General features: G+C 39.6%; 1 protein-coding gene across 2 annotated transcripts in view; it reads left to right on the forward strand.

Moving 5' to 3' along the window:
- The window catches only part of reln (reelin), a 316389-nt gene that overhangs the window by 138331 nt on the left and 151648 nt on the right, over positions 1 to 26410 (forward strand). For both annotated transcript variants that reach the window (XM_028448258.1, XM_028448259.1), the window contains exons 5-8: positions 10842 to 10874; positions 10996 to 11074; positions 11164 to 11260; positions 24226 to 24277. In XM_028448258.1, the coding sequence (XP_028304059.1) occupies positions 10842 to 10874; positions 10996 to 11074; positions 11164 to 11260; positions 24226 to 24277 (261 nt within the window). The remainder of the gene's footprint in view (positions 1 to 10841; positions 10875 to 10995; positions 11075 to 11163; positions 11261 to 24225; positions 24278 to 26410) is intronic.

Below are 26410 nucleotides of genomic sequence, written 5' to 3' on the forward strand. Positions count from 1 at the left end.
GAAAGAATGCATTCTTGTGGGAGTGTGATGTCTAAAAGACATAAGTTTATTTTATTACAGCTAATTTTTTTCCAATGCTTTTATTTTGAAGGTATTTTGTGTTGGTTTAAGGTCACATGATATCCTGTTAGTCAGATCAGGAAATGCAAGGAAGTCACATGTCAGATCAGCATGGAAATCCAGTTCCATCCTCAGGAAAGGACTGATAAATCAATGTCGTAAATTGTTTAATCTGGTTGTGTACATGTTTAAGTTAATATATTAAGGATTATTTGTTTAAAAACATAGCTAATAGGTTAAGGTTAAAAAACGTTTTTACAAGCGTCCTATTTACAGGATAGTTAATGCTAGTTCATGGCTTTGTTTACAGTACAATGATAAGTTTGTAAAAGAATGATACAATATTTGTTTTGCATGTATTGTTATTGCAGTTTTCACTCCATGTCACTGTGAAGGAGTCTCCAGTAAATCAGTCTTCGATTACGACGACGACTCATCTCTTCATTTTGAGTGGAGTTTATCTTGGTGTTTAGTCTACAGCTTCTACGCTTTGATGAGAACACTAAAGGGAGCATAAGGGGTATATTTGCAGGTGCAAATTGTGGGTGCAATTTTCCTGGTTTGATTCTATGGGACATGTGCATGATAAATGTTTGTTGTAGTTTTTTTTTACTCGACAGAACGACAGATTTAACTGTATAACAATATAAAACAACAATCAAGTCTTAAAAGTTGGTTCATTTAAATTATCATCTCCTCCTTTATATTATCCACAGGTTTGTATTCAGTGAACTTATTACAGATGTCAGTAAATTTTTTAATGCAGATCAACCTCTCAGTGTCTTTCACTTAATGCTCTGTATCCACAATGTTATAAAAAAAAAAAATACCGTTATAAAAAAAAAAAAAAAAAAAAAACGTAAAGCAACACAACATTAGTAATGATGTGAGCACGTCTGTGCTGTGTGATGTTACTAATGTGTTTCAGAGAAAAGTGTTAAGGTACATTAAAGTGTTCAGAAATGGTGTTCAGGTGGGCGGAGCCAGGTCAAAACCCAGTGTTTCTTTGATAAAACCTGCCAGCGACCAGGTTTAGTTCACGGACAATGTTGCCAGGGTAACATACTCAGAGAAGAACATACCTCACGTTTAGGAATGGATACTCAGCGTTTCCCTCATTTGAGCCCAAACATACTCAGAGTTTGAACATAACCCGCTTTATGGAATACCCCTCAGAGGGGTATTCCTGCTTGTGGCTCCACCCCCAGTGATGTCTGTGTGCTTGGTTGGTGACTGATTAGCTCCCTCATGTTTTCACCCAGGTGTGGCCCATTCCCAATCATGCCTCCTCCACTGTTTAGCTGAGTGCTTGGTCACAGTGTGTTTGCTAGTTAATTGTTAATGTCATTGTCTTCCCTACTCGTGTCCTGCTGCGTCTGATCCTTGCTCCCTGTACCTCCTGTCTTTTTGGATTTGCGTTACTTTTGTTTGGTAAATAAACATGGACTGGTTCCAAGAACGCTATGCATCCATCCTGCCTCCATCTCTCCTTGCATTTGGGTCCACACCTCCACTCAACCGTGACAAAATACCGTGTGTATGTGTGTGTGTGTGTGTGTGTGTGTATTCCCCAGTGACGAGCCATGACCACTAGGGTCGGGTAAGCATGTTGCAAATGGAGACCACCAATGACAATTTCATATGTTTCTGCTGGCAACTGTTAATTCAATTCAAATCAATTTTATTTGTATAAAGCAATTTCCAACAAAGGCATCTCAATGTGCTTATCAAATTATAAAATTCATAATAAGAAAGAAAAAAACCCAACAAGATCCACATGAACAAGTATTTAGCCATCTAACAAAATCAACATCATAAACACCATTAAAGAAACATAAACAATTATTTAATATATCCTCCATACTCTCCCAACAAAATGTCTCATGACACGGCAGCACATCCGTTGTTTGTGTTGGAAACACTGAAACACGGAGAAAATGACAAACACTCGGAACAGCCTCAGTGAGGTGCATCCACAAAGCCAATCCTTCCTTTTGTACCATTCACTGTGGAAAGCATGAAACATTTTGTGGCCATACCAGCCTGTCATTGTCCGATCTGGGAAGCTAAGCAGGTCTGGGCCTGGTTTGTAGTTGGATGGGAGACCACTGAGAATTCCAGGTGCCACAGTGGGGTGGCAGTCACCTCAGTGGTATCTGTCATTGTGTCCTTGGGCAAGGCACTTCACCCACATTACCTCGTATGAATGTAGTGTGTGAGTGAGTGTTGGTGGTGGTCGGAGGGGCCGATGGCTCACTATGGCAGCCTCGCCTCCGTCAGTCTGCCCCAGGGCAGCTGTGGCTACAACTGTAGCTTACCACCACCAAGTGTGGAGAGAAAGAATAATGCCTTAATTCTGTAATCGACTTTGATTGTGTATGATAAAGCGCTATATAAAATTGATGCGTTATTATTATTTTCTGATCTTACCTTTGCTGAAGGTTTGGTAACTCAGGTGTTGGTCTCCCATCTTTTAAAAGCTGTCGTTTTTCCTCAAAACGTTTCTCTATCATCTCTGGCGCTGTCATCATGACTGTAGTGTTATCCTGCCCACTAGCTACAGAACGTAGCAGCAGCGGTCACATGGCATCAATTCACTAATGCACTGTGAACTTAGGTATAGCATTTAGCATAGCGCGGTTACGTCCAAAGGCAGCTCTCTACACTGCCTTTGGACGTAAATGGTTGTCATCTTGGGGACCTGACTGCGCATGCGCAAACACGTAAAAACACAACGTGCCTTTGGGAGGGGACGTGGCCTCCCTCTGCCTTACAGCGGAGTGAGACTGTGCAGCTGTTCCAGGAAATAGTGCTGTTTAGTCATTTGGGCTATGGAACGCACAAAATGCGGACACTTTCAAACTTATAGGTACTGTAGGCTATTGGAAATGGAAAAATAAGTAATTTATAATTATATTATAATTAAAACAAATAATCAAAATATCAATTCACCCCTGGGTAGGCACTGCTTACCTTGCCTACCCTGACGGCACGTCACTGGTATTCCCGGGAAATGTTTGAGATGCTGATAACAAAACTCTATAAGCATTGTAGCACCAATCAGAAAAACAACAAAACTGTGCAAAACAAAATATAAAGCTCCAAACTACATGAGTGAATAAGTAAATTAAAGTATTATCTACAATTCGGCTGTTTTTTTAAAAAAAACAAAAATCATTGTTTACCTTCAAACCGAGTGGTCAGAGCTTAACTTTATGCGTGCCACCACCGAGAATCTGCAGTTTTCCAGATGGAGTATTGAACAGGTTGAGTTCAAAGGAAAAGGAAGTGTACTTTTTTTTTTTTTTAAAAGGAAGTGGACTCCGTGATCTGCGAGGTAAAGGAAGTTTGGGATCACGGGGATAATTTTAAATAACCATGAAATATTAACTTGAAAAACATTTATCAGTACAAAAAACGTTTTAATATTTTATTTTTTTTTTAACCCTAACAAACTGCGACACAGTGACGTCATGAACCTGGAACCAGAAGTAGCGTGCTCAATACCGCGCTCATTATTATGAGGGCCGTAATGTTAAAATTAATGTTTTGAATGTTTTGCTACACCAAATTACTCTAAAATACCCCAAGTGCACACACTTGGGGTATTTGGAACCCGTTGACTAAGTTTTAGGTTGAACTCATACCGCATCGGGGAGATATTCTTTCCACACACACACATACCATTTCTGATTTTAGAGACTAGTGCAGTGCCCGTGGGAACTATGTCTTGCTATAGAAAGGTGGGAGGTTAACTATTGATGGTTTACATAGGAGCTTTATTTTTTCTTTAATTCAGAATAAAAGTTAAATCCTCTTTAAACTGATCTTATAAACACTTAATTCCTAATGTACATATACCTCTGAATTAAACACATGCACACGCACGCACACAAGCGGATGGCACCCCGGGCTGCTGCGGTGCCTCCACCCGGGACAGGCTGCCACTTGCCCACAGAGTAATTGGCTCTAACCCGGCCAACTGAGCCGCGTGACAAAGGCTCAGTCCACAGTGATGATGTCATCAGTTCTAAAATGTCATAAAATTGTCAGCTCCCGGTGGACAATTTTATGAAATAATTTTTTACCGGTATCATTGCAGTCCAAACAAACCCAAAGTTGCGCACCTTTGAACCAAGAGCAGCCATGTTGAAAGTCAGCTTTGTCTGAGCCTGATTCACAGAGATATTTGAGCAACACACACACACACAGAGACAGAGATTCCTTGCTTCATAGATAGATAGTACAGTGCCCGTCGGAAATATGCATTCATGTGGGAGCATAAGTACAGTTGTCAATTATGGCTAAATGAGAATATGTTAGAAGGTTGGAAGTACAACAAGGTGTACATACTCTGTACTCTGTAGTGTTATGAAGGGGTTTATTATGAATTACAGCATGTGCAATTTCCCTTGTTTAATTCTATGGGACATGAACATGCTAAATGTGTTTGTTGTTTTTTTTTACTCACTTTCATATTTTTTTGTTTGGTGTATTTTTCTGTAATGTATGTTTTTTGGAGTCATGTATTTTTGTATCTTTCTGTTGTGTTTTTGTATAATAATAGTTTTTTGTTGCCATTGGAGTGTGATTCTGTTGTCATTTTGTGTATTTTTTGTATAAATATTTAGTTCTGTGTATTGAGTAATTTTTATGTCTTTGTTGTTCGGTGTATTTTTCAGTAATGTATGTTTTTTGGAGTCATTTTGTGTGTTTTTTATCTGTCAGTTGTCTTTTTGTAAATTTTTTGTGTAATTGTTTTGGTTGCCATTATAGAGTGATTCTGGAGTCAATTTGTGTACTTTTTGTATAAATATTGTTTAGTTTTTTTTTTTTTTCATTTTACTCATTTAGTATATTTTTATTATAAATAAATACAGTGTGTGTGTTCCCGGGAAATGTTTGAGACGCTGATAACCAAACTCCATAGCCATTGTAGCGCCAATCAGAAAAGTAACAAAACTGCGCAAAACAAAACGTAAAGCTCCAAACTACATGAGTGAGTAAGTAAATTAAAGTATTATCTACAATTCGGCTCTCTTTTTTTTAAAAACAAAAATATTTTTTTACCTTCGAACCGAGTGGTCAGAGCAGGGCACCACAGAGAATCCGCAGTTTTCCAGATGGAGTAATGAACGGGTTGGGAAACGTGTCTGCAAAAGACTCACCTGTGGCTGATGGTTTCAAATGATCTATTCAGAGAGCTCCCGTGCCTCGGTCTGAACTGTCTTTTTCTCTATCGCTCGTGTGTTTACAGTCCTTGTCTGCTTGGCTGTGTGCGCAGCGATTGGCTCTGGCCGCACACGTGACTCTTGCTAGGGTGAGGAGCTGTGTAGTGAAATAGATATAGATGGTGCGCTAGCGCCCCCTCACACCCTGAGGTCAAAAGCTGAATATGTTTCATTTCGGGGCCGTCCAGGAGTGAAATAAAAATAAAATAAAAATTTTTGAAATTACCAAATTACTCCAAAATAACAGATACACTTGGGGTATTTGGAACCCGTTGACTAAGTTTCAGGTCGAACTTGCACCACGTCTGGGAACTGCGAAACAAAGCATGTGCATTCATGAAAAACCCTGCAAGAGTCTATTCATTATGATACTGTTCTGATTCCACACTTTTCCGAGGATGTTTTCCACTCATTCACTGTACGGGCCCGCGGGGATACTGTCGGCCTGGATGGAGTCTTGTTCTCCTTCTCACACGGCACCACTCCTGGGCGTCGATGGGTAGTTTTACCAACAAGTTCTCAAATCACAGATGCTAGAGTTTGTTTAAAGGTTACTCATGGGAAGCTATAAAAATTGACTGGCTCCAAAAATGGGAAAAAGCTGCTTGGTTCAATTTCAAAAATGGAGATAAATCCTAAAGTTAGTCATTGTGGAAGTGGCTTGCAGCCATTTCCTGACTGGAGAGAAGTTCAAACAATTTCTCAAAAATTCTGCATCACTAAACTGAAAAACTTCTGACTGTTTAAGTCAGAGGCAAAGAAGAGGACTAGATGAGACTGAGCTGAGGTCAGAGCATAAGAGAGCTGAGGGCCAGAGAGCGTTGAGAGCGAGCGTGATGAGAGGGAGGGAGGCCTTTTATAAACATGTCAAACTGTGATTTGATTGGGGAAACACACATTTGAGGTGTAGTTATGAATTTGTTGCAGAAGTAAGTGGGAGTCTTAACTTTCCTGTAAAGACAAGATGGTGGGGCTGTCCCACATGTGCTTTTTAAACAAAGAGTCATAAAACTAGATAGGGTGTTACCACATTAAGGCTAAAATGTGCAGATCATATGAACCCTTGAAAAATGACTTTCAATTGATTATCCCTTAAATAACTGATTTTAATTATTTCTAGCTTTAAGCATAACAAAATAAGACAAAAACACTTTGATCAATGATCATTGATTGACGATGAGTCTCTTTCCTGTCGAGAAAAATGGTTAATATCGGGGTCCCATGTCTGAAATTTGTTTAAATCACAGTTCTGCCTTTAAAGCATTGGATGGTGTTATAGGTTTTATTTTTATTTCTTCCTTTCCATGGAATGTCTGTTCTTTGGAGAAGATGATGGGAGTGTCAGCAAGGGGTCTTCAGGTCAGGGTGAAGAAGGGCTGGGATTTGAAGAATTTTTTTCCATTGTCTGTTTGTGAGTCATAAAAGTGTGATAAAATTCCAAATGTGAGACATTGTTTTTACCGCCTTTTGACATCAACCAGGGTTCCTACACAAATTACAATAAAAAAACACAAATTAGATCCTAACATTATTTGGGAAGCAGCGAAAGCCACGTTGCGAGGTTATATCGTATCTTATGCTTCTTTTAAAAATCATGAGAAACAAATAAAAAGAAAAGAATTATAAAGAGATGTGTTAAGATATGAAAGACTTCACAAGAGTGCTCCAACAGAGAACAACTGAAGGTTATCAGTGCTTGCCAGAACTCAACTAACCTAAATATTCCAAATGAAACCATTCAAAAAATGCATTACATTAAGCAAAAAGATCATGAATTTGGGAATAAACCAAGTAAACTTTTAGCTCATCGGTTAAAAAAAAGAACAAGCTCAAAAGACAATTAAAAGTATCCAACTTAGCGATAATAAAATAACTCATCATCCCAAAGACATAAATGATGCATTTTTTGAATTCTATAACAACCTTTATTCGTCTCAGCTGGATTATTCCCAGGATTATTCTCACATTCAATTAATCTTTTAATCTTGGTGTCACATATAAAAGTGGTAAAGATCCCTCTCAGTGCTCTTCATATGGTACATGGTAAATGGACTTGATTTTATATAGCGCTTTATCACCACACTGAAGCAGTCTCAAAGCGCTTTACATATCAGCTCATTCACCCAATCACTCTCACATTCACACACCAGTGGGACAGGACTGCCATGCAAGGCGCTAGTCGACCACTGGGAGCAACTTAGGGTTCAGTGTCTTGCTCAAGGACACTTCGACACATAGTCAGGTACTGGGATCGAACCCCAAGCCTCTCGATCAGAAGACGACCCACTACCACCTGAGCCACGGTCGCCCATATAGACCTATTAGTCTCTTAAACCATGACTATAAAATTATTACCAAGTTATTAGCAAGAAGACGGGATGCTGTTTTGCCTAACTTGATCAATCCTGATCAATCTGGTTTTATAAAAGGACGTTACGCCGCTGACAACATGAGAAGAGTCCTAAATGTAATAAACTGTCTCGACAACTGTTGGGGTCCTTCTCTGCTTCTCTCATTAGATGCAGAGAAGGATTTTGACAGGGTTGAGTGAAGCTTTTTGTTCTCTGTGTTGCATAAATTCAATATGGGCAATGATTTTCTTGAATGGTTAAAATAGTTTACACATGTCCAAAAGCAACAGTCATAACCAACGGTACTTGCGCTGACTTTTTTTTTCTAACTTGAGGGACTAGACAGGGCTGTCCATTGTCTCCATTGTTATTTGCAATGGTGATCGAACCAATGGCATCAGGTATTAGGGACAATATAAACATCAAGGACTTAAAAGAGGGTAACGATGAACACAAAATTTCATTTTACGCCAATGATGTTCTTGTATACATAACAGAACCAGAAACATCAGTTTTACACTTACAGAATACAATTAATCAGTTCTCGTTGCATTCAGATAACAAGATTCATTTGACTAAATCTAATGCCGCCCCTTTTCACCAGACACAACGGAAAAACTGCTTGCATATTGTTCCTTTAATTGGACACCAGAGGGTTTCAAATACCTGGGTATCAATATTACTCAATTTATTATTATTTTTATTTTTTATTTATTTAAAGAAAATTATGTACCTATTATGTACCTTTTATGGATAAGGACTTACTAAAATAGAGTACACTCTCACTATTGGGCCGGATAAATGTCATTAGAATTAATATTCTCCCATAATTTAATTTCCTATTTCAGATGATACCCTGTTTCTTATCAGTAGCTTTTTTTCAAAACATTGAACAAATATCTTTCAAAATTTATCTGGTGTAATATAAAACCTAGGATTAGCCTCCTTACAATAATGAAACCACAATAAATGAGTGGACTGGAGCTACCTAATTTCCAACATTACTTTTGGTCAGCTCAATTAAGACATTTAATGTAATGGATATTGGAGAAACAAGAGTCTCAGTGGATACAAATAGAAAAACATTCATTGGAACCACTATCCTTGAGCACTCTTATATTTATAAACCATTTCAAAAAAATAAAACACATTCAAAGAAGCTTCACCATTTTCAATACATTGAAAACCTGGAAAGAATGTAGAAAGAAGTATGGTTGGAATATGTGTACAACAATGTACTCCCCTATCCATCAAAACCCTGACATACCAAGGCATTCCACATTGACTGGTGTAAGTGAATGGACAAATCATGGCGTAAAACAATTTAGAGACTATTTGAAAGAAAACATACAATTTAAATCATTTAGAATAGTGAATAGTGGTTTGCACGTCTTCCTCAGAGCAAGAAGGTCCTGGGATCAAGCCCTGAGGTGGACACTTGGGTCCTTTCTATGTGGAGTTTGCATGTTCTCCCCATGCTGCGTGGGTTTTCTCCAGGTACTCTAGCTTCCTTCCACAATCCAAAAAATATGACTATTAGGTTGATTCGAGTCTCTAAATTGCCCGTAGGAGTGAATGTGAGTGTGAGTGGTTGTTTCTGTTTGTGTGTTGCCCTGCGATGGACTGGCAGCCAGTGTGAGCCGAAGATAAGCACCGACAGACCCCTGCAACCCTGAAATAGTACAAATGGATATTCGACTTATGTCATATACATTACCTGGATAAGCAGCATTTTTTTTTTTAATTCAAAATCTCAATGGTGAAACCTTGTTCGTGTTGTGAGAAATTTGGATATTTATCGGTGAATTAGAGCGAGAGCTGAAGCATGTCACATTCTGAATGAACAGCACCAGAACAAATCCGCTGCACCTCGTTTACCTCCACAGGTCCTGGACCATGTCTCCACACACAATAGGACTTTTTAGGATTTATTTAAGCAGTTTTGAGGTTCTGCTCCTTCTTTCATGCAGTCTGTGGATGTATCCGCAACAAGATGCTCATGTTCAGCTGTCAATACACACGGAAGTTGATCACAAGAACTGAGGAGCACCAGTAGATTCATTACACCACAGAAAACCGATGCTTGTCTGGTTTTTGATTTTTCTGTATTTCTGTTTTGGTTTTAGATTAATAAAACAAAATAACCACACCGTTATTTTGTCATTTTAATTTTGCTTTGAAACTAAATAACCAATGAACAAACAGTATATGGATTTGTGTCGTATGCGTTTTGTCTGTTCCATTTTTGATGAAATCTGCCGTACTGTGGCAAGGAGCCGAGGCAACAATTTATCTTCATCTAGTATCCATTGAGACGCTGTGGGTTCTCGTAATTGATCAGCTGTATTAATGTCTTTGTTAAGACAAATAAAGTGATATTGGTGCATGTCCGGAGTGTCCTTTTCCCCTGTTCCTCTATTTCTGAATTTTTTTACGATAATTTCTTCTTCCTCTTCTTCTGCATTTTTGGAAGTGGTTTTATTGACAAACAACGTGTCTTCTAAATGCTTGTTTTATTAATAAGTTATATCACATAGTTGTGTAACGTATATGAATTATAAGTTGCAATTATAAAAATATATTTTTTACAAGTGTATTAATAAGTTGTCCTCCGATTCGAAGGTCTGTCACTAGGTATCAGTGACAACTACTGGTTTCTAGCGGTATTGCAGGAGTTACAAGTTTAAAAGTTACATATCGTATTCACCAAATGTGTTCCAAAGGTCCCGTGTACAAAGACAGCCAATAGAATGTCCCAGATTTAAACACACACACAGGTACAGACACACAGATAAGATTACTTGCACAAATAGTTTTGTTACAATAATGGCCCTATAAAATGTTAACAAACGGAGTGTTTAGGGTGTAGATGTAAACAAAGTGTCAAGCGCCAATTTCAACTTTTTTTTTTTGGAGTGAATAACAATTCAAGCATATTATAATTTTATCTAATGAAATGTTATCAGGGTAGCAGCTTTAAACATCTAAAATGTGTTTGTTGTGTTTACATTTATTTATTTTAACACTGCTGTTGATTGTAATTACATTGATACATTGTTCATCTTTGTATTTATGCTTATTTTACTACTTTTTATGAACGTCCTTGTGTTGTTCCTGGGACAGAAGAATCTGACCACACCTGCAAATGAAAGTTGCCAGTCTTGTTTTGAATCTTTATTCTCATTTGTATCTGTTTCAGCTCCAACAGAGTCCCCACTTAGACCAAGTCTTGGTATGTATGTTCTCCATTGATTCATTTTATTAAAATTACTTTCATGTTATAATCACACAGGTGATTAACACATGAAATGAGCTCTTCATTGTAACTGTGAACGCATGGTGATTTTGTGCAGTGGAGCTCCATGGGAAACATGCTGTTTTACGTGATGACTTCGACTCCAACATTCAAACTGAGCTCGACCCCAGCATATGGTAGGTTAAGCCATCCTCCTGTTATTAATAAACATCTGTAGCTTACCGCTCATTGTGTCAACATTGTTGTTTCTTCCTCCACTTCACAGGTCTGAGTGCACCAACTGTGAGGTGGGAGAGCAGTGTGGTGTACTGATGCATGGCAGAGCACTCACTTTCTGTGAGCCATTTGGGGAGCGAGAGCTGGTAAACAACAAACCTCATTGTACCAATTGTCTCTCTTTTATTGACCACATATCCAGATTAACTACTGTGTTTCCACAAACATGTTGGGAAATCATTTGCAATAAGATTCTATATGTTCTATATATATATATATATATATATACAGTATATACAGTATATACTTTCACTCCACTAAGGGTGGAGTGAAAGAATAATGCCTTAATTCTGTAAAGTGTCTATGGTAAAGCGCTATATAAAATCTAATGCATTATATACAGTATATACAGTATATATATTGCAGAGAGAAGTTTGTAAGTAGTACGGCAGCTTTTACAGAAAGAAGACTTGCAGCATGTAGGGAAACTATGGGTTTATTTAGCTTTTGTAAATATTACACAAAATAAAACCTTGTGAAATACAAACAGAAGTACAATAGAAGTTTAATCGACCTGCAGTTTTTAAGAAATAAAAAAGCTGATATTTTAGGGAATTTATTTTTTCATGCGGGTCATTCTATTAGCGTTATTGTATGCAATTAATTTATTTCCTCTCATTTATAAACAATTTGTTTTTCTAATGTAGGTGGGGAAGCTTAGATAAGGAATGATAAGTATTAGAATATTAATTATTAATAATATTGCAGTAATTTGCCAAGAGTTGCCATCTGAAATCAAGTTAAAGTGTTTCAGATCACTTAATTAGTTATTAATACCTTGTCATCCAGGGTTGTGAACTCTTGTCAAGACTATCTAGTCTCCATATAACAAACCTTATGATTGTAATATTTTCATAAACCGCAGACAACTTCTCAAAGTATAAACATTTATTAATCAAAACAAGTTAAAACCTACAACACAATAAAGCTAAAAGAGCGCTACGCTCACTCAACTAAGGATAATTGTATTTACACTTTAAAGGTAAAAGCTTAGTAGAGACAGAAAGAAGGAAGGAAAGAAAAGTAGCATCATTTCAGTGTGGGTGTGTGTGGGTGTGAGAGAGCTATGAGAAGATCCATGTGGCTGTCATTACTTTAGGCCCGATTAGAATTTGAGATCCAGAGTACCTCGGTTCTGATGGGTCTGTGGTCGGTCGTATGTCTCTTGTGGCAGACGGGTTGTTGAAGAAAGTCTCAGGAGCAAAGCTTGGTTCTGGCTTGTGATAGGACCAATGGCCTTGTGGGTTGTTCAGCGTTTCACAGCTTGTTCAGTCAGCAGGTTTCTACTGGTTCTGACTTGTGTTCTTCACCACAGGTCGAGAACTGACCTTGCGTGGTCTTCTTCAGCGCAGTGTGCTTTGCTCTATTGGCCTTCAGACTCAGCTCAGATCATGCAGACTTTTGTTCTTGTGTTGGTTCAAGGTTTCAGCTCTTGCAGTTGGAACAGGAGGTTTTTCTTCTCTGGACGCGCAAGCTTGTTTAAAAGGTCTAATGAAAGAAAACACTTTGAGGTTACAAAGAAAATAAAAGTTGACAAACGAGAATAACGTACACTGCAGTGGGGTCGGAGCGACCAGTACCACCAAAATCCAATGATTTGAATTTTGCCCTTCGGTTTTATTGTAGTCTAAGCGATTCTACTGGTCGACGTGTTTTCGGGAGCCAATTAGATTGCTTTGGATGTTTTGTGGGTTGTGGCTATCATGTACAGTGGGGCAAAAAAGTATTTAGTCAGCCACCAATTGTGCAAGTTCTCCCACTTAATATGATGACAGAGGTCTGTAATTTTCATCATAGGTACACTTCAACTGTGAGAAACAGAATGTGGAAAAAAAAATCCAGGAATTCACATTTTAGGATTTTTAAAGAATTTATTTGTAAATTATGGTGGAAAATAAGTATTTGGTCAATAACAAAAATTCAACTCAATACTTTGTAATATAACCTTTGTTGGCAATAACAGAGGTCAAACGATTACTATAGGTCTTTACCAGGTTTGCACACACAGTAGCTGGTATTTTGGCCCATTCCTCCATGCAGATCTTCTCGAGAGCAGTGATGTTTTGGGGCTGTCGCCGAGCAACACGGACTTTCAACTCCCTCCACAGATTTTCTATGGGGTTGAGGTCTGGAGACTGGCTAGGCCACTCCAGGACTTTCAAATGCTTCTTACGGAGCCACTCCTTTGTTGCCCGAGCGGTGTGTTTGGGATCATTGTCATGCTGGAAGACCCAGCCACGTTTCATCTTCAAAGCTCTCACTGATGGAAGGAGGTTTTGGCTCAAAATCTCACGATACATGGCCCCATTCATTCTTTCCTTAACATGGATCAGTCGTCCTGTCCCTTTAGCAGAAAAACAGCCCCAAAGCATGATGTTTCCACCCCCATGCTTCACAGTAGGTATGGTGTTCTTGGGATGCTGGTGACGTGCTGACGTGGTGACGTATCGATCATTTCCTGTTACACTCTACCGCTGCTTGCAGCGCTCTACTACTGTGTTCTGCTAACTCTAATCAAACTTGTTGTCATTGATATTTTAGCCTTGAAAACACTTGTTTTAATTTTTTACCATACAGTTAAACGTACGAAGGTTAAGTAAAAAGCAATCTCGCCTCTTATAGGCAGTGTAATCTCCTTTAAACTTCCTTTTGTCCTTAGCTTAGCTTAGCTTAAATTTAGCACCTATGGCTTCTCTCTCCTCCCCTCCGCTCTCCTGCCCGGTGTGTCGGATGTTTAGTTACTCCTCGTCCTCCTTTAGGGACAATGGTAGTTGCATAAAGTGTAGCGTACTGTTAGATATGGAGGCGAGGATCAACAATCTGGAGAAGCGGTTCCGCACCCCTGATACCAAAACCGAAGCTAGCAAGCAGGACCTAGCCGGTGCGGACCGTGCTAGCTCTAGCTTAGCCTCCCCCCCGGCCAGCAATGAGTGGGTTACTGTCCGTGGTAAGCATAGTCGAAGGTCAAAAAGCCGCTCGGGACACCACCATGTTCACGTCTCAAACAGGTTCTCCCCCCTCCGTGAAGACAACACACTCACCGGGGAACAAACTCTGATAATTGGCGACTCCATAGTGAGAAACGTGAAGCTAGCGAAGTCAGCGGGCATTGTGAGGTGCATCCCAGGGGCCAGAGCGGGCGACATAGAATCAAATCTAAAGTTGCTGGCAAAGAGTAATCGTAAGTTTGATAGGATAGTCCTCCATGTCGGCACTAATGACTCCCGACGTCGTCAGTCGGAAGCAACCAAAGTGAACATTGAATCAGTTTGTGCTTATGCTAAAACAATGTCGGACTCCTTAATTTTTTCTGGTCCCTTACCAAATCTGACCAGTGATGACATGTATAGCCGCATGTCATCATTTAACCGCTGGCTATCGAGGTGGTGTCCAGAAAACGAGGTGGGCTTCATTGATAATTGGAGATCCTTCTGGGGAAAACCGAACCTGATAGGAAGAGATGGAATCCATCCTACTTTGGAGGGAGTATCTCTACTATCAGAAAACATGGCACAGTCACTGTTATGACATCTCATGAATGAGACCATGTTACAGAGGGGGAGTCCTCCATGCCCCTCTGCGCTTGCCTTAGGACAGTTTCCCTCCCATTGCTATTATGATAGCTGTGTTCATCGCCATGGCAACTGTTGTGATGGTGGTGAATATTATTTTATGGAGACGGTGTCTGTCCCTCGACCCATATTTCACAATGATTTTAACATAAAATCAAATAAAAGAGCTATCAATTATAAAAATCTGAAAAAAATTAAAATCTCAAATCTAGAAACACCAAAACATTAAACCATTAGATGTGCTCTATTAAATATTAGATCACTGAGATCCAAATCTCTACTAGTAAATGACCTTATCTCAGAAAATAACTTTGATTTATTCTGTTTAACTGAAACATGGCTGTATCAAGATGAATATGTTAGTTTAAATGAAGCCACTCCTCCCAGTCATTTAAATACTCATATGCCACGAGACATAGGCCGTGGAGGTGGTGTAGCAGCTATTTATCATTCCTCTCTCCTAATCTATCCTAAACCAAAGGCCAGTTACACTTCCTTTGAAAGCCTGGTTCTAAATTTATCTCATACCAAATCAAAAACCTGCCAGCCAGTCTTATTTGCGATAATTTACCGTCCTCCAGGCCCTTATTCTGAATTTCTATCAGAATTCTCTGAGTTTATATCAAACTTAGTCCTCAGTTCTGATAAAATACTGATAGTAGGAGATTTTAATATCCATGTGGACAAAGATAGTGATAGCCTGAGCTCAGCCTTTATGTCCCTAATAGACTCAGTTGGCTTTTTTCAAACTATTAATGAAGCTACTCATCGTTTACATCATACTCTTGATCTTGTTCTAACAAATGGCCTTGATATTAATGAACTAAAAGTCTACCCTGAAAATCCTCTGCTATCAGATCACTTTTTAATATCTTTTAACATTATATTAGAGGATCTCGCACTGTGCAATAAAATAGTTACGAGTAGAAATCTGTCCAATAGTGCTGTGGCTAAATTTAAAGAGGCCATTCCTGCTGCCTTAAACTCAGTGCACCATCCAATAAATAACTATGATATTAATTATAACCCCTCTCAACTGGATCTGCTTGTCGATAGCTCTGCTAGTCTACTAAAATCCACCTTGGACTCAAATTGCCCCATTGAGGGAAAAAACTATTAAACGTCAGAGGAAAGCTCCGTGGTTTAGCTCTGAAACTCGCACACTCAAACAAACAACCTGTAAATTAGAGAGAATGTGGCGCTCCAATAAAACAGAGGAGTCACGAATACTCTGGCAAGAAAGCCATAGTAAATACATGACAACCTTACGACATAGTCGATCTACATACTATTCCTCACTAATTGAAGAAAATAAAAATAATCCGAGGTACCTTTTCAGCAGTGTAGCCAGGCTAACACAAAGTCAGAGCTCTATTGAGCCCATGATTCCTCTAGCCCTCAGCTGTGAGGACTTTATGACATTTTTTAATGATAAAATTCATAAGATTAGAGATAAAATTAGCCACTCCCTGCCTTCACCTGGGCCTGCTGTACCATTAAATGTAAATAGGCCTAACCTAAACTGTTTCACACATATAGGACTTCAGGAACTTAACTCTATTATTTCATCCTCCAAACCATCGACCTGCCTTTCAGATCCGATCCCAACTAAGCTGTTTAAAGAAGTTGTTCCCCTGGTCTGCCCATCTTTGTTGGAGACAATAAATATATCCCTATCAATAGGCTACATGCCACAGTCCTTTAAAGTAGCTGTAATCAAACCCCTTCTCAAAAAACCTACTCTTGATTCCAGCACTTTAGCAAACTACAGGCCTATATCTAATCTTCCTTTTATTTCAAAGATTCTTGAGAAAGTTGTGGCGGCTCAGCTCTGTGAATTTCTTCAAAACAACAGCCTGTTCGAGGACTTCCAGTAAGGTTTTAGAGCTCAACACAGCACAGAGACTGCTTTAGTTAAAGTAACTAATGATCTACTCTGGGCTTCAGATGAAGGACGACTCTCAGTGCTGGTTTTATTAGATATTAGTGCAGCTTTTGACACTATAGATCACTATATTCTACTAGAGAGATTAGAGAAATTACTTGGAATCACAGGGACTGCCCTAAACTGGTTTAAGTCCTACCTATCTGATAGGTACCAGTTTGTACACGTGAATAATAGGTCTTCTGTGTACACTAAAGTAAGCTACGGGGTTCCTCAGGGCTCTGTGCTAGGTCCAATCCTCTTCTGTATCTATATGCTCCCCCTTGGTAATGTTATGAGAAAATACTCTGTTAACTTTCACTGCTATGCTGATGATACCCAACTGTATGTATCAATGAAGCCAGGTGAGACAAATCAGCTATCTAAACTTGAGGCCTGTCTAAAGGACATTAGGGCCTGGATGGATCAAAATTTTCTTCTTCTCAACTCAGACAAGACTGAGGTCATTGTACTGGGCCCACGACACCTTAGAGAAACCTATGCTAGCCTAACTGCCCTAGATGGCATTACTCTGGCACGAAGCACAACTGTTAGAAACCTTGGGGTTCTATTTGATCAGGATTTATCCTTCAACTCTCACATAAAACAAACTTCAAGAACTGCCTTCTTTCATCTCCGTAACATTGCTAAAATCAGATCTATCCTGTCTCAGGGCGACGCCAAAAAACTAGTCCATGCTTTTATTACCTCTAGACTGGATTATTGTAATTCTCTTTTAGCAGGCTGCCCGAGCAAGTCGCTTAAGACACTTCAGCTGGTTCAAAATGCTGCAGCACGTGTACTGACTAAAACTAGGAGAAGCGATCACATTACTTCTGTATTAGCCTCTCTGCATTGGCTTCCCATAAAATATAGAATAGAATTCAAGATTCTTCTTCTCACTTATAAAGCCCTAAATGGACAGGCACCAGCCTATCTCAAGGAGCTTGTAGTGCCATACAATCCCCCAGAACACTACGCTCTCAAAATGCTGGACTACTCGTTGTTCCATTTGTCTCTAAAAGTAGTATAGGAGGAAGAGCTTTCAGTTATCAGGCCCCACTTCTCTGGAACCATCTACCAACCACGGTTCGGGGGGCAGACACCCTCCCTACCTTTAAGGTTTGGCTCAAAACATTCCTCTTTGGTAAAGCTTTTAGTTAGGAATCAGCTCATAGCTCATAATTAAGATGCAATAGGCATAGACTGCCGGGGGGGGGGGGGGGGGGGGGGGGGGGGGGTCTGGCATGCTCGGTTGGAGAGAGGTTGGAGAGGGCGTTAAGAGAGAGGTCATTTAGGCTAGAGAGGGACCGGAGAGGGTCCCATTCCTCTCTCAAACACTCCCTCTATGTCTGCTTCTTCCCTTGTGTGTTTGCTCCTGTACTCCTTCTGGCTTTTGTCTTGCAGGTCCGTGGGATCCTCAGTGTGGAGTTACAGAGTCTCAGCGGCTCTGTCTCCACCCTCTCCTCTGCACACACCCAACACAGCATAACGTGGATGGCTGTTCATCATAGGAATGGGATCCACACAAGGTTCCTGCTGCTTAACAGAAGGTTTTCCTTGCCGCCATGATGAATTCATGTTGGGTGTGGGATACATATCTATGTGTATATACACATATATGCATATGTGTGTATCCATAAAATGAAGAGTCCGTCCTTAAGACTGCTCTACTGTAAAGTGCCTTGAGATACCATTGGTTATGATTTGGCGCTATACAAATAAAGATTGATTGATTGATTGATTGATTGATTGATGCAACTCAGTATTCTTCTTCCTCCAAACACGACGAGTTGAGTTTATACCAAAAAGTTCTATTTTGGTTTCATCTGACCACATGACATTCTCCCAATCCTCTGCTGTATCATCCATGTGCTCTCTGGCAAACTTCAGACGGGCCTGGACATGCACTGGCTTAAGCAGGGGGACATGTCTGGCACTGCAGGATTTGATTCCCTGTCGGCATAGTGTGTTACTGATGGTAACCTTTGTTACTTTGGTCCCAGCTCTCTGCAGGTCATTCACCAGGTCCCCCCGTGTGGTTCTGGGATTTTTGCTCACCGTTCTCATGATAATTTTGACCCCACGGGATGAGATCTTGCGTGGAGCCCCAGATCGAGGGAGATTATCAGTGGTCTTGTATGTCTTCCATTTTCTGATAATTGCTCCCACAGTTGATTTTTTCGCACCAAGCTGCTTGCCTATTGTAGATTCACTCTTCCCAGTCTGGTGCAGGTCTACAATTCTTTTCCTGGTGTCCTTCGATAGCTCTTTGGTCTTGGCCATAGTGGAGTTTGGAGTCTGACTGTTTGAGGTTGTGGACAGGTGTCTTTTATACAGATAACCAGTTCAAACAGGTGCCATTAATACAGGTAACGAGTGGAGGACAGAAGAGCTTCTTAAAGAAGAAGTTACAGGTCTGTGAGAGCCAGAGATCTTTCTTGTTTGAAGTGACCAAATACTTATTTTCCACCATAATTTACAAATAAATTCTTTAAAAATCCTACAATGTGAATTCCTGGATTTTTTTTTCACATTCTGTCTCTCACAGTTGAAGTGTACCTATGATGAAAATTACAGACCTCTGTCATCATTTTAAGTGGGAGAACTTGCACTATTGGTGGCTGAATAAATACTTTTTTTCCCCTCTGTATATGTGATAAGGGATGAATGAATGAGAAACCTTTTGGAACAAGAAATATTAATATAACTCAGAAACCAGTTAGATTAAAACTTTTAAAACGAGACGAAAGCAGAGATCATATTTTCCCGGTTATTCTGCCAAACATGATATACTTTATGCAAAGTTAATGAGAGATACTCTTTAGGAAACTTTTATCAGAAATGTGTGTCTGCTTTTAGGATGTTTCATTGTTAATTCTTGGAGAAAAGCAGAACTCAAAGGGAAAAGATTCTGCCGTGTGTTTCACAGCGGGGGCGGAACAAACAGACCTAAATTCCTGTTCTAAGCTCATTTGTCTCTGTTTGAAAGGAAGGGGGAGGAAACTGTTTCTGACCAAAAGTGGTCAAAAAGTGTGCCTTGGTATCTGTCATAGACATGACCTACACTAAAAAAAACAAAAAACAAAACAAATAAAAAGCAAAAATAACTAGAATAGTGTTTTTACTCTTTAAATATAAAATTGAATAATACATATAAACCACTGCTCCTGAATCTTGTTTATTTTATATCTGATGAGTTACACAAAGTTATGGTTGATAAATGTCTCTCTGCTTTCCTATAACTAAACCAGACATTTCTGGTTGTTTTATAGCAGTTGATCAACAGTGGACTATTATATTATTACAGCACTGATATGAAGCTGTATGGACACAAATGACCCAAAATAAATAATACATTCTTTAATTCTAAGTAACTCAAAAGTTACTTTTTCCAGTAACGCATTACTTTTTGGTGTAAGTAATCAAAATAGTAACTGAGTTACTTTGTGAATGAAGTAATTACTAACGGTAACTAGTTACTTTTTTCAGTAACAAGTACAACACTGGTTACATTACTGTTTAATGGGGCCAGCTTTGTCTGTAAACATGTGAAATATAATTAAAAATATTGTGTGACGTTAGTGTTATGCGAACATTTATTTCCACATGTTAGCTTTTAGCCTTCAATACAAGTTTTATTTTATTTTATTTTCTATACTGTATATATGAACACATTTTCCCCACCTTGTCTCCATATGCTGTTGAAGGTCAACAGTGCATGTACTGCAATTTTTTCATGACAACAATGCATGTTTTATTATTGCAATTAAATAAATGAATTTATTTTATTGCATAATTGTGACCATCACCAGTCGTCCATAAGGAAGGGTAAGAAAAACTGTAATAAAAGGATGATGTAAAAAGAGAGGGCAGTGTTACACCAAGGTGAGGGGGAAGGGAACAGGGAAGATGGAGTCAGGGTAGGAAAATGGAAGGGGTGGGGAAGAGTCAAATGTCTTAAGGTGAGAGTGCAATGTGATGTTATAGTTGTGCATATTGTGCTTATTGTGTTGTGTAGTCAGTTCAGCCAGTTTGGTGACAAGTGTGGATACATTTAAGCGGGTGACACAGCACCCAGCTTAAGTATAATGGTGGTGGCTGTGAACAAAGGGAAGGAGTGAGTGGTTATACCTCAAACTGGTGTTTGGGATCAGCATACTATGTATGGTTAAGCCCAATATGAGCTCAGTGGCAGCTGGCCAATAGAGGGCGCTCGGGCCATTTGGCCCCCCTTTTTAAACACAAGGGGGGCCAAAGGGCGATGCATATATCACCCAAGCCAAGTGTTCCTGTGGGGAAACACAGGACCTGTGGAAGGCAGCAATACGCCTTTGATGCGTCTAGTCTGCCGGAAGTTCAAAAAAGAAGTACGTTGAATCACCGTTGATGTGATGACGATGACAACAATGATGGACGATGCGGACAGTGAAACTAAAAGGTCTCTTATTCAAAATTAATTTGAGAGGAGAACATTAGTGGAAAAACTACAAATAAAAAAGCACGGCCCATATCAACCTAACAGCAAAATAAGAAAACAAGCCAGCGAGAAAGGTCAAGTTTATACAAGAGTCTTTTCTCATAATTGGTACATTAGGAAGGCTTGGCTAGCCGGATGCAGTCATGTAAATGCTTTATATTGCTTCCCGTTTGCTCTTCAAAATTACTCCAAAGGCCAGATTCCGGGCAGAGCACGAACCCCCCCCCACCCCCCCCCCCCAGTCAGCAAACTGGCCACCATCCAGCAGGGCCGCACAGCCCCAGACAGCGCAAGGACAGCAGCCCAGGCCCTGCCGCTTGCCAGACAGCAGGAGCCACAGGGCATTGCCAACAGCCACTATCGTGAGGAGGCGCAACAACGGCACATACCTGGTGTGGTGCAGCAGCCCCCCGCCAAGGGCGCCTGGACCCACCCATCAGCCTGCAGTCAGCAAGATACACCTACTGGACGACAGCGTCCTCAACAACTGGAACAGGGATGGCCACCCCCAGCAAACAGCATCATCCCAAAGGGCCACGCAACCCTTCCCCAACTGATGCCAGCATCTCCCCAGCACGCACACTCCCAAACCACGGCCAGTTGGCTGGCAGACGACAGGAGAATGTGCCCCAAGAGACCGAACCTAAAGGCCTGCCCCCGAGAAACCCCAGTTTTGACACAGCTGCTGTACTGGGGTATAAATAATAATCAGCTGTTTTTTTTTTGTTAAGGGGAGGATTGATGATTTTGACCAGTTAATGGAATAGTCTGATAATTTAGAGAAGCTCTTTATTAGATTTAATAATTCTTCTAATGAGGATTTGGGTTGTTCCAAATAAAGTAAAATATATTCTGCATAAAGATGAATTTTGTGTTCTGAGATGGATGAGTGGATTCCTTTAATAACAGAGTTCTGACGAACAGCTGCTGCGAGAGGTTCAACCTTGTCTGGTTCCCCTCTGCAGTGTGAAGCTTTGGGATGTTATTTTGTTTGTGGTTACTGAGGCCTTACAGTAGGATTAGTGTACAGGGTGGAGACCCATTGAATGAATGATTCTCCAAAGCCAAATTTGTCAAGGATAGCAAGGAGAAATCACCAGTTCACTCTGTCATATGCTTTTACTGTCGAGTGACAAAATTATTGTTTTCTTTTTAGAGTTCTGTGCCATGTTAATCAAATTAAAGTCTTCTCACATTGTCTGTGGAGTGTCTATTTTGTTATAAATCCTGTCTGGTCTTGGTATATAATTGACTGTACTACTTTCTCTAGCCTGGAAGTGAGTGCTTTGTACATATATTTTTATGTCTGTGTTGACAAGTGAGATGGGACGGTAGCTTGAAGGTGACAGGTTTTTTGTCTGGTTTAAGTAAGAAATTGATGTTAGCTGTATTCATGTGACCGCCTACATAACCTTTATTTTTAATCTCTGTTACTACTCTGAAGAAAAGCAGAGCCATTGACCAGAAGTGTTTTAGGAATTCAGCAGGGAACCCATCTGGACCGGGTGCTTTGTCTGTTGACATGCTATCCAAAGCATTTTGTAGTTCTTGTAAGGTTAATGGTGAGTCTAAGGTGGTTTTCTGATCTATGGTGAGCTGTGATAGGTTTAAGTTATTGAGGAAGGTTTTAATATCTTCAGGGTCAGGGTTTAAGTTTGATGAGTATAGATTTTGATAATAATCATGAAAAACCTTATTGATGTCCTGAGGTAAGTTTAAAGTTTGACCTGAGTTATTAGAGATTGCTGCTATAAATGAATTTTCTTACCGTAATTGCTGCAAAATAATTTTATAAGATGTTATCCAGACTAACGGATCTGCTGCGTACTTGAGTTTCTTATTTTTTTCTGTTCTTGTTTTTTTTCCTATAAGAAGAGTATGATACAATCTTCCCTTTGATGACAGCATTGCCAGTTTCCCAGACTGAGGATGGTGATACTTCCATTTGTTTTCAGAAAGTCATCCCCTTTTTTCCATATAATTTTTTCAAATTCAACATCATTTAGGAATGAAGTGTTGAAGCGGAATAGTGAGGATGATTTCTGGTTAGAGTCACACTGCAGGCTGACGGATACTGGGCATTATTGCTAATAATTATAGGATGTATCTTAGAGGAAATGTTATGTGCGATGGAATTGTTTGACAGAAAGAAGTAAATTCAGGAGAAGGATTTATGTACAAGTTGTATTCTTTTTTTGTTAGGTTGTTCAGTCTCCATACATCTCCTATTCCAAAATCTTATACCGTGTATTCCTTATACAAATCGGTGGCCCTTTGTGGTTTGATGACAATAAGCGATGTACTTTTTACTCGGTCTTTAGCGTTAGCTCTTAGCCCAGTCTCATGTTTAGGTGGGTTAGTTCAGCATCTTTTAGTCGAGTTTCTAGATCATAGCCATTGCTTCAGGTACATCTTTGTCAATGTGTTTGTTGTAACTTTGGGTGGATCTGGCAGAGAAACTTGGAATGGTTCATTTGTGGGTGTCGGGTCTTAACCACGTAGCGGTCCATGATGTATCGGCAGGTAGGCTATGTGAGCAGTGCTGTCTGTGTGTCTGTGTGTGTGTGTGAGGAGTAGCAGTGAGGTGAAGGAGGACTGTGGAGGGGCAGGGCTATACATCCATCTATGCTGCTGTGATTGATGATGTCTGTCTATCCAGAGCTGCGTCTGAGCTCTTCTGAATTTAGTTATAGACAAACTGATGTAACGACATGCATGTAGCCAAAAGTAAGGGAGTAAAAGTACATATATAATCTCACAAATTCATTCGAGTAATAATAAAAGTAATCTGTAAATTAACAACTCTTACAAGTGCAGTAAATGTAACCCTACCCACCACTGGAGAAATGTCCCGCTTTTTGGTTCCTGGTTGTGCATTTAATTTGCATTGACGCTCCACAGAAATGTGTCTATTTTACAGACCAAAAACCTCTGATGTGAATTAAAAAAAATGTTTTCATGTTTTCATTTTGCTTTGGGTGAATGTTTCACTTCTCATCATGTAAAGCACAGTGTAAAAAATGTGCTATAGAAATAAATTTGCCTTGTCTTGCCACGGCTTTTCTCTCTCCTTAGACCACGGTTCCCCTCAATACCACCACAGCTACGGTTCTGCAGTTTGCCCTAGGTACGTTTATTTTTCATTTTTTTTAATATATCATTTTGTGTAACATTATGTTTGTAATGTTCATTTAACCCAATCCACCACAATCTTAACATAGCCTGGCTTTTTAATCTGTAAAACCATATTTCCTGTGAATACAGCAGGAACCACACTTTATATTAGAATTCAGGTCTTTCCCTTTCCCCTGCTTTGTTTTTCACTCTCTCCATCACAAGAATGAATGATTTTAAATATGTTCAAAGGACACCCTGTAGGCTCAGGCAGGATTTTTATACATGTTGTATTTTTCATGTCCATTACATGCCCCGACCAGGTCTCCTGGGAGCACAAGAAAATGAAAAAAAGAGAACATAATGTAGAGCACGTCCATTCCTTTCTCCCTTTTTTTTTTTTATCTATCTCTTGTTTATTTTACCTGCTTACATTTGATGTTGGTCTTATTTCATGTCATTATTGTGTGTTATGCTACTGTTGTGTTACAAACTAAAGAGTACAGAAGAGAACAGGATAAGTTTATGCGTGGCTGCACTCGGAGAGAATGGAGCGGGGTGGAGCATGTCAGGTGGTCTAAAAGGAAAGTAAGAGATTGGGGGTTACCTAGTTCTTCCATTAGCAGTCACTAACCCCTCCTATTTTCCTCCAACACCACAGTTTAAAACGATCTACTACTCCCTCACATGCGCTACACAAAGAAAATACACTAAAATACACAGGGTTCTCGCCAGCACTGTTAAGGGTAGGGGTTCCCTACTTTGTAATTTTTCTCTGTTACGGAGCGCCCCCTACATTCAGTTTTCAGCAACATAGGGGAGATTTTCTCTTGTTTTTTTTTCCTTTTTTTTCAGTACCGTCGTAATGATTGTGGCACATTTGGACACAAAAGGTACTTCCAGATGTGCACGGGTAGTTTTAACCCTCTTTTTAATATGAATAACCTAGAAACACATACAAACCGCATTGTCTATTTAATACAGGCAATTTGCTCGGATTCTCCCGTCTTCACCTGAGGACCCCTGCAGCCACTGAGCTGCCTCTGATGCTGCATGTGTGCACCATCCAATATCAACCAGACGTAGCGCACATGAAGCTGCTTGTCGTGTTTATAACTCACAAAGGACTATTCTACGTTCACTCGCACAGATGTGAACATCGTCGAGTTGAAACGTGTTCGGGCTTGAAGAGACATGGGCTTCATTCTGTTCTCTCAGGCCGGGTCTTCTTTTTTCGGCCCGATTAAAGCTCTACTGCGTGTGTGTGGGTGTGAGTGCGTGCATGTTATTCATTGTCTCTACAGTGTGTGTGAGTATTTATTAGTGGTGGACCTATACCAAAGATGAATAACTCTCTAACTACATTCATCATCACCAATTCAACAAATAACTTTTAGCTTTTAAGTAAGGCTGGAACTAAGATGAAAAAAAAAAATAAATAAATATTTTTGCTTTACTTCACTAAATTTGGCTCTCAGAGAGTTATACATTTTAAAATATCACATGCCAAGCCCTCGATGCAGTAAAAATTTCCTGGTACAGAACTACACACACACACACATATATATATATATATATATATATATATATATATATATATATAGTATATGCATTAAGGCTGGGACTTTAACGTGTTAATTGCAGAAAAATAACACACAAAAAATATAAATAAACAGTTTTTTGCATTCCAAAAAGCGCCGAACCTTTCTAAATTCACAAGCAAGCCCAGTTGTGTGCAAATTGTGCAAGAAACAGTTTGCCCCTTACCGGAGCTGTTGCAGCCTCCGCTACCAGCTATAGCACTGACAGCTAGCACGGACAGCTAACACGGACAGCTAACACGGATAAATTGAGTAAGTCCATGAATGACAAAGGAACAAAGTCAGTAGATAAATGATTGTAGTGCACAGTCAATCACTCTCGGTGGTAGAGGATGTGGGGCTAGAAGAACTGCTATGTAGAAAGACAATTTTAAACAAAATTCATCAGCTTCATTAGTTGGTCGGTTCATTTCATGCCATAGATATTCAAACTATTTTGCACTGTTCAGTTTCCACTTTTCTGGATTGTTCTGACTGTACTACGTGCTGTTTTTTTATTTTAACACACAAAAACACATTTGTTTTAGAAAGTTTACAAAAAATCT

Source organism: Gouania willdenowi, chromosome 6, assembly GCF_900634775.1.
Source record: "Gouania willdenowi chromosome 6, fGouWil2.1, whole genome shotgun sequence".
In the NCBI taxonomy this organism is placed as follows: Eukaryota; Metazoa; Chordata; class Actinopteri; order Blenniiformes; family Gobiesocidae; genus Gouania; species Gouania willdenowi.